General features: G+C 40.3%; 2 protein-coding genes across 2 annotated transcripts in view; one reads left to right on the forward strand and one right to left on the reverse strand.

Moving 5' to 3' along the window:
- Positions 1 to 272: 272 nt before the first annotated feature.
- iqgap2 (IQ motif containing GTPase activating protein 2) overlaps positions 273 to 15,262 on the reverse strand; it is a 40,320-nt gene continuing 25,330 nt past the window's right edge. Inside the window, exons 17-39 of the mRNA XM_085475217.1 lie at positions 11,514 to 11,604; positions 11,020 to 11,187; positions 10,749 to 10,891; positions 10,426 to 10,596; positions 10,025 to 10,108; positions 9,778 to 9,849; positions 9,620 to 9,689; positions 9,102 to 9,310; positions 8,784 to 8,936; positions 8,227 to 8,390; positions 7,861 to 8,085; positions 7,377 to 7,517; positions 6,813 to 6,897; positions 6,409 to 6,641; positions 5,745 to 5,877; positions 4,837 to 4,939; positions 4,614 to 4,755; positions 3,410 to 3,497; positions 3,050 to 3,262; positions 2,809 to 2,969; positions 2,558 to 2,701; positions 1,114 to 1,222; positions 273 to 887 (exon numbers count right to left, since the gene is read on the reverse strand). Of these exons, the coding sequence (XP_085331343.1) occupies positions 774 to 887; positions 1,114 to 1,222; positions 2,558 to 2,701; positions 2,809 to 2,969; positions 3,050 to 3,262; positions 3,410 to 3,497; positions 4,614 to 4,755; positions 4,837 to 4,939; positions 5,745 to 5,877; positions 6,409 to 6,641; positions 6,813 to 6,897; positions 7,377 to 7,517; positions 7,861 to 8,085; positions 8,227 to 8,390; positions 8,784 to 8,936; positions 9,102 to 9,310; positions 9,620 to 9,689; positions 9,778 to 9,849; positions 10,025 to 10,108; positions 10,426 to 10,596; positions 10,749 to 10,891; positions 11,020 to 11,187; positions 11,514 to 11,604 (3,216 nt within the window). The 3' untranslated portion in view covers positions 273 to 773. The remainder of the gene's footprint in view (positions 888 to 1,113; positions 1,223 to 2,557; positions 2,702 to 2,808; positions 2,970 to 3,049; positions 3,263 to 3,409; positions 3,498 to 4,613; positions 4,756 to 4,836; positions 4,940 to 5,744; positions 5,878 to 6,408; positions 6,642 to 6,812; positions 6,898 to 7,376; positions 7,518 to 7,860; positions 8,086 to 8,226; positions 8,391 to 8,783; positions 8,937 to 9,101; positions 9,311 to 9,619; positions 9,690 to 9,777; positions 9,850 to 10,024; positions 10,109 to 10,425; positions 10,597 to 10,748; positions 10,892 to 11,019; positions 11,188 to 11,513; positions 11,605 to 15,262) is intronic.
- Positions 12,584 to 14,379, forward strand: f2rl2 (coagulation factor II (thrombin) receptor-like 2). The gene is made up of 2 exons (XM_085475219.1): positions 12,584 to 12,834; positions 13,106 to 14,379. Exons 1-2 carry the CDS (start codon positions 12,771 to 12,773, stop codon positions 14,125 to 14,127), a joined length of 1,086 nt encoding a protein of 361 aa, XP_085331345.1. The 5' UTR covers positions 12,584 to 12,770; the 3' UTR covers positions 14,128 to 14,379.

Genomic DNA, 15,262 nt, shown 5'->3' on the forward strand with positions numbered 1-15,262 from the left:
GCTGTTATTAAAGGCAGGAAACTCCACCTCCTCTCCAGCTGAACATTTCCTATCATTTAACAAAAACCATGAGTAATGTCACAGCGGCGTGGATCTTCAAGCCAAACGAAAGCCCAAGTAGGTTTTTCCAACAGGGTCAAAGGTTGCCAGACCAAAGGGAAAAGCACATCACTGAATATGAATGCATGACAAAAGCACCAAAACAACTACTACCAATAATAATAATAATAATAATAATAATAATAATAATAATAACGATAAGAAGAAGGAGAAAAGGTTTGGGATGTGCAATTTATTATGAATATTGTTTAAGCATTAGACATCAATTATATAGCAACAACACTTATAAAAATACATCACATATAGCTTTTAAAATGTTCAAATGTTTATTAATTAAAAACATGTCTTTAAATTCTTTCATTAAAAAGGCACTACATTATTTCATACAGCCATGCAGGCTGCGCCGCTCCAGTTTCTGAAATAAGACCGTACTGGTTCGTCTGACATTTCCATCAAACTTCTCTCTTTTGAACAAGAAACATGAACATCACAATTGAATTCTTCAAAATATATTACATTTACAATCACCACGTGGGAAAGAAAAAAAATATAGGACACAAAGTGAACGATAAAGTTTCATTTTGGTGCGATCCATCAAATTATAGGCAGAAGAAACAAATCACGGCACCGCGTGACGTTTTTGTGCTGTTCAACAAACTCAGTACAGTCCAAAGGCACGACCAGGTTTCTCCCAACTCTGTTTTTTCTCTCCTTTATTTTCCGTAGAACTTCTTGTTCAGGAGGAAGATGAGTAAATTGACATTCACTTTGGCTTTGTCGAACATCTTCATGACCGCCACACCTTCGTACTGCAGCTGAAGGAGATCCTGCCAACATCAAACTGACTTGTTAATGCGCTGGTGCTACAAATACGCTACAAATGATATCATAATAAAACACATCACTAAGTTCTTTCTTAAGTCAGGCTCATGCTGTGCTGGCTTATTTCCATGACTATTCCTGCCAGTAGTCCATAGAGAAGAAAGGGAAATTCAACCATTTGTCACCAGGATTAAGTGTTGACGAGTGAGTTTTCTGAAGGGAAATGTTTACCTGGAAATGAAGCTGGACTTTTTCCATCTCGACCCCCATAAACTTGGCTTTCACCTCAAAGTCTCCAACTTCCTCAGTGGGTGAAATGTCGAACATGACATTTTTGAACCTGAGAGATAAGAAAAACAAAAGTGGACACCAGATGTGTGAGAGGATGAGAGTCCGTTTGAAATTATAGCTGAAATGTTGGAGAAGCTCTAAACAGACGTTTGACTGACTCCATAACAATGAGAGACGGCCCACAGACAAGAGATCCATTTGCTTACATTGTGCTCTTGACCACTAATGTAAAAAAGATCAAAAAACTGATAGTTGATTACATGAAGTCCAACAAAATGTAGACAACCTCGTTCTCATCAATGACACCGAGGTTGAGCAGGTAACAAGCGTTTCTTGCCGTTATCGCTGAGGACCTGACACCAGCTCTCTGATAAAGAAGACCGAATAAAGCCTCCACTTTCTGAGGCTGAAAAAGGCAAACATTTTGACAACTTCCACCTCTGCAGCAGTGTGGTACGGTACCTGCACTGTTGCTGACCAAAGGGCGCTGCAGCTGGCAGTAAAAGCAAGTGAGCACACTGCTGGTACCCAGCTTCCTGCCATCACATTTATTTAAAATATAGCATCTGGATAACATCACCTATGACCCCACTCACAATAGTCTGTTTGATCATTTCACAGGGGGGGGAAACAGTACCGGTGTCTCAGGGCTTGCACTTTAACATTTGTTTTTCCTTCCCCGGACTGTAAATCTGTTAAACTATCGTCTCTCTGGCTCTTAAGCACTTTATCAAATGCACTCTATTAGACATAGAGCTATACACCGAGGTGTCATACACAGTGACTGGATCAGAAAACACCATCAACCAGCACTTTGCCAATAATAGAATACCAGTACTGTAAAACACTATTATGCTGCTATTTTATAATCATCTCATTATATTATATTTGCCTTTTCCTTCTTTATACTGTAGTGTAGTTACAGCTCTGCTTGTATAACAACAAATAACATGAAATCAAGCACCAAAAAGCGTCTGGTGTTGGGAAACCGTAACTTTTGTACCTTACAGCCAAGTTTACTGTAAGGTACGGTTAACAGACAAATAACCAAGATGTGACTGAACAAATGATAAATATAAATGGTAAATGGTCTGTATTTGTATAGCGCTTTACTTGGTCCTAAGGACCCCAAAGCGCTTTACACTATACACAATCATCCACCCATTCACACACTGGTGATGGCAAGCTACAGTGTAGCCACAGCCGCCCTGGGGCGCACTGACAGAGGTGATACAAATAACAATTTAAACAAATATAAATCGTTTAAATAAAAACACTAAATGTGTTTAACAGCTTCTGCAATGTAAAATGACATGTAATGATATGTAAGAAGGATGTTAGTACCAAGCCCTTTTCGACAGAACAGGTGAAGAACTGAACTCACTGGTTGGTCTGAAGTCCCTCTATCTCCAGGATGACTCCCTTCTCGTGCAGTTTTGCTGCAGTGTACTTCAGAGACTGGGGCTTCCACTTCTTACTGCCCTTATCTTCCCCTTTCCCGTCCAGTTTTATAGATCTGCGTGAATTCCTGGACCATACAAACACACCAAGGGACATGTGTTACCATTGAATCACAAGCTAAAATCATCCATCTTTACCCTAATGAGGTTTGTTATAAATTAGGATACAACTCACTTCCTGTTTAGGTTATCCAGGCAAGTCTTGATGTAGGCATCATAGTAGTTCATCTGTTCCTGGTAGAAGGCAGTTTTTGAGTTAAGGGCAGTCAGAGTTTGCTGGAGCTTCACGAGCTCGGCCTTCCTCCTCTGTCTGTAGCGCCTTTGGTATCGGATGTCCTGTCAAATACACATTTTAGCTTCACAAATACAGAATGTGGGTCTGCATCTTTAGCTGGGAAAAAGAGCTGCTTATGAACCTTTGATATTTCGTTGATGAGGTCCTGGTATTTGTTACTTGCAGTAGCAAGGCCAGCCTGCTCCAGGTTACGAAGGTTCCTGATAATCTTCCTCTTCTTCTGCTCGAGCGGTAACTGGCTGTCCTCCAAAAGCGCTGGGCTGCTCTTCAGACCCTCTGGTGTCTGAGCATCCTGGACTGCCCTGCGCTCAACAATCCTAGTATGCTCTGACTCCTTAAGGAATAAGTCGCATACGAAGTAACATAATTAATTAGACTGAGAGGCAAAGAAAAAAAAAATCAAATGAATATGCTCCTTTGATGAATGAAAGTAGCTGGCAGGTATATATAGAGGAAAAACAAGCTGAGAAATGTAGATCACCTGTGCTGCAGTGGCTGGAGTCTCAAGAATTTCAGGTAAAGTCTCTCCATGTTGGATCCGAATCACATCCACAATCAGCTTTTTTGTCCTGATGTACACACACACAAAGATCAGATGTGACACATTAGCTTTTGTTTTATTTCACCTCACCAAAGTCACAAATATGTGCTTATGTTAATTAGTGTAACATCCGTTACCACCAAGTACAGAAGTAACCAGAGCACACACCCACATTTTACTCACACCTACTGCGCTAACTAGCATGCTAACACTTTAAAAATGTATCATTAAGTTGGGGGGCTTTTCACACCCTGTGTGTTCATACACCATTCTGCATTTAATCACTAGTTATTATTAAACCTTGGCTCCCCTCCACAGCATGACTTTTGTCTCTTCTCCATTAGCAGATGGCGGCCCCTCCCTGATGTTAAAAGGGAGTTTTTCCTTCCCACTGTCACCAAGTTCTTGGTTATTTATGGCCGTCTGATTATTGGGGGTTTTCTCCGACTCTGCAGGCACATTGAAGTGGCTGTTGTTGAAATTTGGTGCTAAATGAATAAAACACAACTGAACTGATGCCAAGCGCAGAGAAAAATGTGATTACTTTTGGCTCTATAAGGACTGTTATGTAAGATGAACGCTCAATACAGGACAGAATGTTAATCGCCTTCAAAAAAAAAAAAAAAAATTTAAATTAAAAAATTATATACTGTATATTATCCCAAGGAGCTTGAGTCTTATAACAGACTTTCACAGCATTGATAGCAGGGTATGTTCAACTTTTAAAAAAAAAAAAAAATTCAGACACATTTGCAATGTTTATTTTAAATGTCTGGACTACCATTTGTTGCACTAGCTGTGAACTGTGTCCGAGAATAAAGACAAAACCAACAATGCGTTAGAGGCAAGATAAGCCAGACCACGAAACTCCTTCCTTTGGAACAGGATATGATAGAAGAGCAGGAAAGACATGCAACTGAAAGATAGCCACAAAGAAACGCACAATGTGTCAAGAAGGGTTAAGTGCAGTGCATCATATAGGCAATACCAAACTATGTAGAAGATTTCTGAAGGAGTGTAATTCAGCGTCAAAGTTTTGCTTTAAATACCAATTACAGGGCTAAACACCTAAAGCCTAAGGATTAAAGTCTGTTACTGGACACACAGGAGTGTCTGTCTCAGCATCCTCCAGTGACAACCTTACTTTGTACTGAGGGTCTTTAAGTCTCTGTCATCTCCTTCCAGCAGCTCAAACTTGCTGGTTAGAGTGAGGGAGATCTCGGTCTTCGCCAGCTGACTCAGAGCACTCTCCCTATTTTGATCATTTGGGTCAACAGCTCCTTCACCTGGGAAAAAAAGCAGTACAGATTTCAGTCAACCTGTGACTAACTTGTGATTAATCAAAATACAGGTTTACTTGAGCGCACCGAGCAATGCCTCTACATCAGGGACGTCTCCGAGGTCCTGTAGCAGCTCATGCAGCAAGTCATTGCGTTCTGGAGAGATGGCGTCCAGATGTTCCAAAAGCAGCTGCACAAACACACATTTGATTAGTCACATCGAAAGTTTAAAATGTTCACATAAAATTAGTCATTGAACATATTAAACATTTTGAGATGAAGCTTGATAGATTTTCCAGTAAACGGAGAGCAGAAGCAGGATATAGCAAACAGCTCTTAAACGTCCTCTTACTAAATTTTATTACAGTCAGCACCTTAATACATACCACAAGTATGAAACTGTGACTGTTTGGTTTCCAACATCCAGCTCAGTCCTACATATGCAACAGTACATTTATTTGTAGGTAAAAATCACATCCCCTTTTCAGCTGGGATTTTGCTTTTCTTCATATATTTGAACTACCTCAGTGTACGAAACAAAACTTTAGGGAACATCTGTCAAATTCAACAGGAAAGTCATTTCCATTTATAACAGATGGCAAAAAGACACAGCTGGCCAGAACCTACTGACATCCTCAATACTAACCCCTTTGAAAGGAAGTGTTCTGGAAACATAACGAAAGAAACAGGATGTCAAGTGGTGATGATGATAAGGGGACATAACGTACATATAACATATTCTAAAAACTAAACTTTGAGCTTGGAGCAAAATATAAACCCCTGCTAGATCTAATATCAATGTAATCTCAATAATATATTTTCTAGTAGCAGCAACAGTAAGAATGTCTGTTTCCAATAACAGTTTGTAGCATGTACAAGCATGCAAGACAGGGGCATGGAGAGACAGGGCAAGTCATTTAAGTATGAATCATGTAAAGTTTAATTATATCCTCAGGAGTAGCAGGAAGAATCTTTATCATTTTGCTTGGGTTTACCGAGTGTGTATTGATGATCTCCTCTATTGATATGTAGATGATGGGTTTGCTTAAGTTCACCATATCCGAGTATTCGTCAATATTAAACTTCTCCTCTGGTTCAGGGACATCACACGCCGACTGGAAAAATAACCTGGACAGAAATCAGCTGTTATTAGTTCTTCCAGAGCATGAACATGAACTTCCTGTGAAGTGCTCTGTATTGTTTTCCTCAGCAAGGTTAGCAGTTCATATTGACCTTTTCCAGTAAATGGACTGAGATTTATCGCGATTTTCAGAAATGATGAGTCAAACACAAAGTGAGGCAGATAACAGCACATAGCCGCCCAGCCTCTCCCATTTAGTTTGCTCTAGTCAGTCTGGAATTTGGTTGATTTTGTAGACACGCATGTCCGAACTGCTGACACGGCACAGCGGGCTGGCTTCTGCTGCCAGGATTCCCTCTACTTCCACCATGTCAGCTTAACGCGGCCAAACACGTTCATCTCCAGGGTTTACCATTCTTTGTTATCGGAAAGAAACTGGTTCTTCCTCCATCACACTTTTATCATGTTGTTTTGGATGAAAAGCTTACCGTATTATCAGTGATCTACATTGACCAAAACTAAATTATCTCCATAGACAAATCAGAGTACAGATTTGTGCCGTGTATTCCGCTCCTTACCTAAACTTCTCATATGTCTGTGATATGTAGTTGTTCATGGGCGTCATGTGTGCATTCTCGCCCTCAAACAGATTCTTGGCAGCAGCATGCTGGAGCATCTTTGCCACTGATCCCAGATTACGCCGCTGGTCTTGGTGGAGCTGCCCTCCTGCTGACAGGTCAATGATGTCAAAGCCATCTGGGGCCACAATGGCTGGGTTCATGTAGCGGTAATACAGCAGGTTACCTACAATCTGACATTTTTTAAAAAAGTATTATTTTCTCTTACCTCAGCAGGATCACAATAATAAGACCTATAGAGAAGACCATGCATGACTATGGAAATCAAACACACACACACACACACACAAACACACACACACACACACACACCATATATATGTATATATTTAGACATTTGATACCTTCAACAGCTCATCCTCTGAGGCATCTGGAAACTTTTCATGGAGGCTGTTCTTCAGAACTTTAGCTATGTATCTCATGCCATAACTACATGCAAAACACAAAGCATTGATGGGACATGAAGCACAAACATGCACTCACATACTACATGGCAAAAACAAGCTCATGATAAGGAATGCATCTGATGCATCAATATCTGCATTAATGACTGCAAGTATTGATGGCTTTCAGTGTCTTCAGTATGTACCTTAATGTTTAAGATTTTAAATTGCATAACAGCTCCATCTAGTGGTCTATACACTAGACTGTGAAGATCGATGAGGCACAAAACTGGGTTACTATGGTAGGACTCGTGTCACACAAAGCACAAACAACTGGCCAGATGAGCGCTTGCATCATAGCAAAACTGAACAACAAACACTTAAGAGACCAGAAAATACACTACAAATAAAAATCATGGCATGAAAGAAAACTTTTAAACAGTTCAATACAATACAGGGAACTTAACCAGGAAAAGTCACAGAGCAGACAAAGGAAATTGGGCTTTGACAGCTCCTAAGACTTACGGGAGATTATCCAGTGAGGACACAATGGAGTTCAGGACCTTATCTGTGGCCGAACGCAGTGTCTGACTGGAAGCCTGCAGCCTGTTGCGTACTTCCTCATGTGACATGGCCTGCTCAGGAGTCACTTCGTAAGGCAGCTTGCTAAGGGGCAGCAGAAGATGCATGTGTAAAGTTCACTGCTTTATGCTTTTTGACCTGAATTTTAAATGCTGGATACGTCCGGCTAATTCAAAATTCAATTAGGATAACAAGCCATTTAAAAAATTTCTTCAGAAAGCTGAAATTTCAAGATGAGAAAAACACAAAATAAACAAATAAAAAAATAAACTTAAAAAATTATCACATGAACTAAATAAACAGCTGAGAAACAAAGTTATTTGTTTTTACTCTACTTACTTTTGTCTCATAATAAAATTTATTTGATACCTGAAATATTTAAGTGCAAAAAGCCAGGGGTAACTAAGTATGATGGCAGTCTCCTTACCTGGCCTCTCCAGTAGCACTTTCCAGCTGGTTGACCCAGGCTTTGTAGACCTCAACAGGGTTTGTGTTGAGGCCTAAGCTCTTGTCCTCAATGATGTCTTTAATGACTGGAGCCAACAGCTGTCTGAGGGTGTTGTGACCACGTGCACCTCTGTTGAAGCTCACCACCATCTTGATAACTGTTGGATTGCCTGTCACTATGTCCTGGATCTGGTCCACCTTAGAACTGAGACACGCAGAGAAGATAGTAAAGGACTTTATAGGCACTCATTTACCGTTAGTAGTAGGTTATAATTGAGTAAAATAAGTGTAAACTAGCTACAGTGAACTCTCATGGTATAGCATTATATGGAGCCACAATACTCACTTGATTTCCTCTTCTAGAGCAGTCTTGAAGAGTTTGAGCAGCAGGTATTCCTCTCTCTGGTTTGAGGCATAGTTGTAGAGTGTGAAGATCACAGTGTCCATAAACTTGGTGGACTTGTTTTGGGGCATCTGGAAGATCAGCTTAGCCAGGTAGGATGGATTGGTCTAAAGATAATGGAAGAGAAAGCAAGCACAGCGTTAGGCGACTAGAAGTGAAACTGAATGAGTTCATTTAAAGTTGATGAGGCAGAGTAATGCTTCTTTTCCAATGGTTTGGTGACACTGAAGTTGTCCTTTACTGTCTATTGAGTTTAGAACCAAATGTAGTGGAAATTGGACACTATTCCCCCACTATACCCCCCACCCCCCAAAAAAAAAAAAAAAAAAAAAACAACCCACGGGGGATGAATTATACAAGTTGCATCTGCGAATTATCTACAAATATCTTCCAAATAACTTTGGGACCAGCAGTATTTTGAGTCTTCAGTTGAAATGCCATGACTGGTTTTATATCACGAACTGGGCGAGTGGAAAAGAAATCAGACACATTTTTCATACCTGTAGTAGATAAAAGAGATGTTGGTAGGCCTCGAGTTTCCGTCTTTTGCCTTTACTCAGGCCCTTAATACCGAGTCTGTCTCCTGCCGTCGGATCATCTTTACTCGCCTTATTTTTCTTGCTCTTCATTTTCTTATTATGGGACACAACATCCTTTTCAAAGAAACAAAGTTAAATAGGAGTTTGGCTGGATAATAGATAAAGAAACTTCTTCAGATTTTAGTGTCAACAACATTTTACTCAAACTATAAATGATTTCAACCCATTTTTATTAACTTTCCGTTTTCCTGTCACGTATTAATTAGAGGTGACGGCAACCTGCAGAGTGATCCTGTTCTTCACTAGCAGTCCAATCTTTATATCCATTAGGTTCAAGTCTTTCTCCATCTGTTGATTGGAGCGAATCTTTGTGACTACTTCCTCCCGAAGCCGTGTCACTTCCTGCTCTTCCTGTAGATCCAGAGGGCTCTGCTCCAACAAGTGGACAAATTTACGCACCACTGACAGAGGAGGATCCTTGGCTCCAGCTGAGAGTTGGTGTAAAAAATAAAGTCAGCAACAAATGCAATTTGCAAGTTTATCCTTCATCATGTTCTGCATTTATATTACTGTCTGTGCTTGTCAGCTGTGTTTTTCATATTATATATATTATCATCAGAACTGAACAATATTTTTGGCTTGACTGTGAGGAAAAATTGGGGGAAGAAAATTGCAAATAATGTGGTTGTTCAAAAATTTGTGACTCGCTGTAAGTTGCAATCCTCTAAAACTGGCGAAACATGCATCAAGACCATAATTTCATATTCAAACGCAGATCTAAATTCTTTATGACTCACTTAGCGTCCTGTAGTCCTCTCTGGCTTTGTTGGCCTTCAAAAAAGCTTGGATTTTCACAATTTCTTTTTCCTAAACACAAAAATGAATCAGAGTTTTAGGAAGCATGAAAACAAACCCAAATCCTGCACCTGAGTAATGGCAATGAAGTATTACTTACATGATCTTTGAAGAACTGTTGCCTCTGATTGTATTCACGTTTTGCTTTCCACATCTTTACAAAAGACTGGATCTAAATAAAATAAAGTATTTATTAAACAGTTATAAAAAAATATATACCAGGCGTTTGATGCAGCAGCTATGTTGCTAATGTTATTCACAGGTCAATTAGTGTTAATAAGTGTTAAAAATCCCAATTAATATTCTCCTGTTTCAGTCTGTCATTCATAACAAAAATAATTCATCACCTTGACAATGGAAGCAACATTTTTCTGAAGCAAATTCATCCTCTCTTTATACACTTTCCTCTGTTTGTAACCTTTCCAACAAGCCTGCAAAAAAAGGAAAAACTGAGACAAACATGTACAAGCAACAAGTTCGGCATCAGCTTCACCACAAATCAGTTTATGAAGCTTAGTCATGAAGTTTAGACATCAGTTTTCTAAAGACATTGTTGTCATTGTTGGTTTGTCTTCTAAGAAGATGCAAACAAAAATATGCAGTCAGTACAGTGGTTGTAATTTAATGTAAGTATATAGCTACCTTTGCTTATGATTTGTTTGTGCTTGGATAAGCCCTAGACATCCAGAATCAATGAGGAATATTTGACTAATTACTAAGTACACTTTATAGAGGTTCTATAAGCTACCTGCAGTTTTATGACATGTGGTTCTTGCTGATGCAGATACTCCATTCTCTGGACGTGCTTCTTCCTGACCAGGTAACCTCTGACTCTTGCCTGCAGCTTGGTCACAAAGCACTCATTGGCCAGCCATAGCTGTTCCCTGTTATACTCAGCAGTCACACAGGTCACCACATTCTGAGGGAAAAACCAAGAATACCCCACAGCAGCATGAAAATTGTTTGTTTAGATGCAATCCAAGTATAAACAAATCTCACTACTGTTAAAGTAAAAATGAAATCAGCCCAATCAATGGGAAATGTTAAAGCTTTATAATCAAGGGGTAGCACCTGGATTTCTTCTTTACTGAGATGTCCGCTGTTCTGTTCAAACCCTTCAGGCTCCTCCCAGGTGCCCTGTTCAGTTTCCAGGTTATAGAAATAGTCATATTTGTCCTTGATGCAGTGTTTTACCCACACACCATCAGTGCTGCCTGGAGGAAAGCAGAAAGTGCTTTTTAAAAAGTCTGTTGGTGTAAATCTGACACAAATTCTCAACTTCTCACTGGAGTTTCTTGAACAGAAAGCACACTTGCTGTCCCACAGATGTAAATCCTGTTACCTTTGGCAGCACCGTCTCTTTGTTTCTGTGAAAGGTCATCTTGGTACGTGTCAGCACATTCAGGAAGAACTGCTCTCAGCCCTACACTGGGAGCCTGCAAAGCCTCCAGTGTATTCTGGGAGTCCCCCTCATTCACTGTCTTGTTAATATGAGCTACTGCTCCAGACACTAGCAATGCAAAGCAAAAAGAAAAACCACTGGTGTCAGCTTCACAACGCTATTGGGTCAAATAAAACAACAGTATACAGTAAAAGTACAATGTGAACACACTGAGTAGTGTACAGGAAAATAAATTTAAATGAATTAGACATCAAATGAATTACATTGACATTTTTTATTGTTTTTTTTTTTTCAATAGTTCATTTCTACGTCCGCCTCGCTATAGCAACAAGAAACACTGGATAAGAGCATCTATAAGGCATTATGTGACAGTTATTCATGGAAACAAATCGCAGATCAATTTGAAGAATTAATCAGGCTTTACGAGAACATACATGCGAGAGCCTCCTTTTCATCCTGGTTGGCTGTCAGTATGGCCTCTTGGATTTGGTCCAGCCACAGCACTGCAGATTCATCACCGGAGCTCTACGATCAGGAAAAAGAACAAAGATCATTCCTCTTCATTTCAGAAGACAAAACTCAAACTCACTCAAACAAGGCGTTATTAGTAGCTTGTTCATCGTTTCTAAAATATTTAAAGCACCCAGAACCAAAATAATGTGGAAAGTTTTAAGTTTGTGTACATTTACTGTACCTGAAATATTTTCCAAAGTCAAACTGGGATTGTGGAGATATTTAATAGAGATAATGATCGCATTATAGAGAACCAGTGCCAGGAACCAGTCGAGACAAATAAGGAAAAGTTGACAAAAGATGACCTGCAACCATATCCTAGCCCACCACTTAAAGCAATGACCTCAGTCTATAATGGGCTCAAAAGTCAGAACAAACACAGCATGTTTATTCAGCTTGATCCTTATGTTTGTTCTCAAGCTAATTTTAGACAACATCAAGGGGTGCATCATCGACCACAAGACCATCAGGAAGGAAGTCGCTGTTTACAAAACACTGAAGCAGTCTGAAAGTAAAGACATTACTTGTGCGTTTCACGCACTCCTCATATATTGAGGGTGTCATAAGAGATATTACATGCGTGATGTGATGTGATAGCGCAAGCCAGAAGAACATAGCAGTCCTTCAAAAGCAGCACAGCATGGAGGCAAGACAGGAAGAAAGAAAAACACTGTCCTGGGAAAACACTTTACTAAATGACCATCTTCAAGCACACATTTCACTTCCTTTATTGCATTCATGATGTAATTGCTACACATTTTATGTTGTCTGAAAACCAGCTTCTAATTCACTAGGCTGACAAACACCAAATCCCATTTTAACAAAAGTAATAAAACCAAAACCAGTCAAATGTCTTAAATGAACCAAACTCCTTGGACAAACACGATAAACAGCTCTGTAAACCATTAAGTAGTTTTTTCCCCCACTCCAGTGATTCAGAGGGCTGTGACTGACGCAGACAGCAGGGAATTCAGTTTTCAAGTCCAGGCAGGAAACATGCTTCTGTATACACTGCCAGGAAGCTGAGTTTGAGCTCACACCATTATCAGCTCGACCGCTGCACTGAAGAGATGCAAAACACAAAGTTTTACTGGTGGAAAACTCCTGACAAGAAGCAAAACCAAGAGGGCTGAAGCCTAATTAACTGGGAAATACTGGAATATCAACTTAACGGTGACATGTTTGACCTCATGCCAGGACTACTCATTTGTTTGATGGCAGTGCAGACCAATCAGCTTGATGGTAAGTTTCTTAAGTTAACACATTACTAAAAGGATAACTCTTTAAAAAAAAAAAGAAAAAGAAAAAAGCTTAAATCTTGTAGAAAAAGTACATTTTGGTATCCAACAACTGGGAAAGCTCTTTTCCCAACTCAGACTCACAAAATAGAAAACCAAAATTACTTCTTTAAAACAAAACAAAAAACCTTCAGAACATTTTGGTACAAAAGAAAAAAAACTTTTTGCATGAAAGTTGGTTTGAAGGTGTAAAAACTGTTTTCTACTCTTTACAGGAAACAAAAACAGGACCAAAATCCAACCTCACACAGTGAATCCAAGGACCTTTAAGGCCCACTATAATGACACAGGCAGAAACTTGCATGTGAAGCCAGAGGATCCAGTGACAGCCTATACCACAGGGGTGCTCAGCACCTGGGTCATACCCTCATCGTACATCCTGTCTATGCTGGTGGGCATCCCCTCCAACGGCTACATTCTGGCCTTTCTCAGAGTCCGGCTCAGAGCACAGTCCTTTTCCACAGTCATTCTTCACCTGAACCTGGCGCTGTCTGACCTGCTGCTCCTGCTTTCCCTTTCGCTGCGTGTTCACTACCACTTCAATGGGAACAACTGGATATTTGGGGAAACCTCCTGCCGGCTGATTACGGCTTTGTTTTACGGTAATGTTTACTGCTCAGCTCAGACCATCGCGTGCATCAGCCTGAACAGCTACCTGGCTGTGGTCAAACCATTCATGTACAGGAGACTTGCTACGAAAACACTGGCGGTGTGGACGTGCTTGGTTATATGGTTCCTGTTCGGGGCTGCTGTTGTGCCTGAGCTCCTTGTCAGGCAGAGTTACAACATCTCCCAGCTGGGGATCACAACATGTCATGATGTACTTCCCCTAGACGAAAAATCACACTCCCATCTGGTGCCATATAGGCTGATGCTTATCTGTCTAGGCTTTATAACGCCCTTCCTCTTTTGTATCTATGCCCATGTGGCTGTAATTTACCATCTAGGTCAAAGTGCTTGTGACTGGAAGCCATTTATCAGAGTCAGCACTCTGGTTTTCAGCATCTTCTTGGTGTGCTTCTTGCCCAGCGGAGTCCTGCATATGGCCCACTACATCCGCCTGTTTTCCGGTGGGGACGACAGCCTGTATGGATACTTTAGAGTAGCTGTGTGTCTCTGCTGTTTCCACAGTTGTCTTGATCCCTTCCTGTGTATGCTTATTTCCAAGACAGCGGCTTCAGAACTACAATTTATTTCTCTCCGCGAGATATCTCCGAGACAAGCAGTTATGACGTGATACTGGACATGTATACAAAAAAAACAAAACAAAACCCAAGCCTGGACTATTGTTGGAACACAGCAGGAAGTCACAAGGGAAAATGACAAACTGAAGACCGGACATTGTGGTTAACATTAGGCTGTATCCACGTTACATCCAGAATCAGAAACTATTAATGTGGCCATAGTGTTATTTGTTTCCATGTATACTAAAAACATGTTTTATGTGTCATGTTTTGTTCATTTTTTCATTAAAATTATATCCAAAAGTCAACAATACTTTTTGTAAACGATATATCCGTTACTTTAAAATCAAGATTGAGCAATTCAGATAGATATATACATGACCTAATGTAAAGAAGTGACATAGGATAAAAAACTGCTGTATAACAAAACTAACAGGACAAAGTTATGACACGGTTTAAATAATGATTCATGGAGGAAGTGGGGGTGCTTACTGAACCTGCTTTGCTCGCCCTTTCCTTCCAGGGGGAGTCCTCTACCTCCTGATCTTAATCATCATCCCGTGCCTTCTCCTCCCTCTGCTTCTCTGACAACACATCACCCACGCACGTAGGGTCTCAGGGGGGACATGAGCTGCATAGGTTGGTAGGGCCATTCACGTGGCTTTGCTGGCTGTGCAGTCATATGTTTCTCATTTTTAATTACCACACAGTAAGGGTGGGAGATAATTCAAATATACTCGAGGTATTGCAAGTTTTTCCGCTCACGATAGTTAAAATGGCTTTATAAATTGCCATGGCAATATTAAGCTGTCTGCATGCAATTCCCTGTGAGGTGTTTTTTTTCCTCCCACATGCTGCACAATCATTAATTCCCCTCCCTCCCAAACAGAAAATTTTCTACCTGGCGCACTGCGCTGAGCATGTGTGTTTATATCCTACCGGACGAGCGAGGGAATGAGACTCGCTGAACAAAATGCGGTAATTTGCAAAACGTGCCGTAAACATTTGCCGCAAGAGGAAGCAATACCACGAATTTATTCTACCAGCTGAAAAGTTCTCCACTACAAAATTAAGACTTTTTAAACTCCACATGTCAACGTCTCCCCACACACCAAAGAAAACATTAAATAAACCAGCTGTGATACTTGTGACTGTTCTATGTCAGTCGTTTTTATAGTCACTATCTAG

The sequence above is a fragment of the Copadichromis virginalis genome, linkage group LG12 (assembly GCF_057382275.1).
Source record: "Copadichromis virginalis isolate Kocher_CV1m ecotype Utaka linkage group LG12, C_Virginalis_male_GT1.1, whole genome shotgun sequence".
Classification (NCBI taxonomy): Eukaryota; Metazoa; Chordata; class Actinopteri; order Cichliformes; family Cichlidae; genus Copadichromis; species Copadichromis virginalis.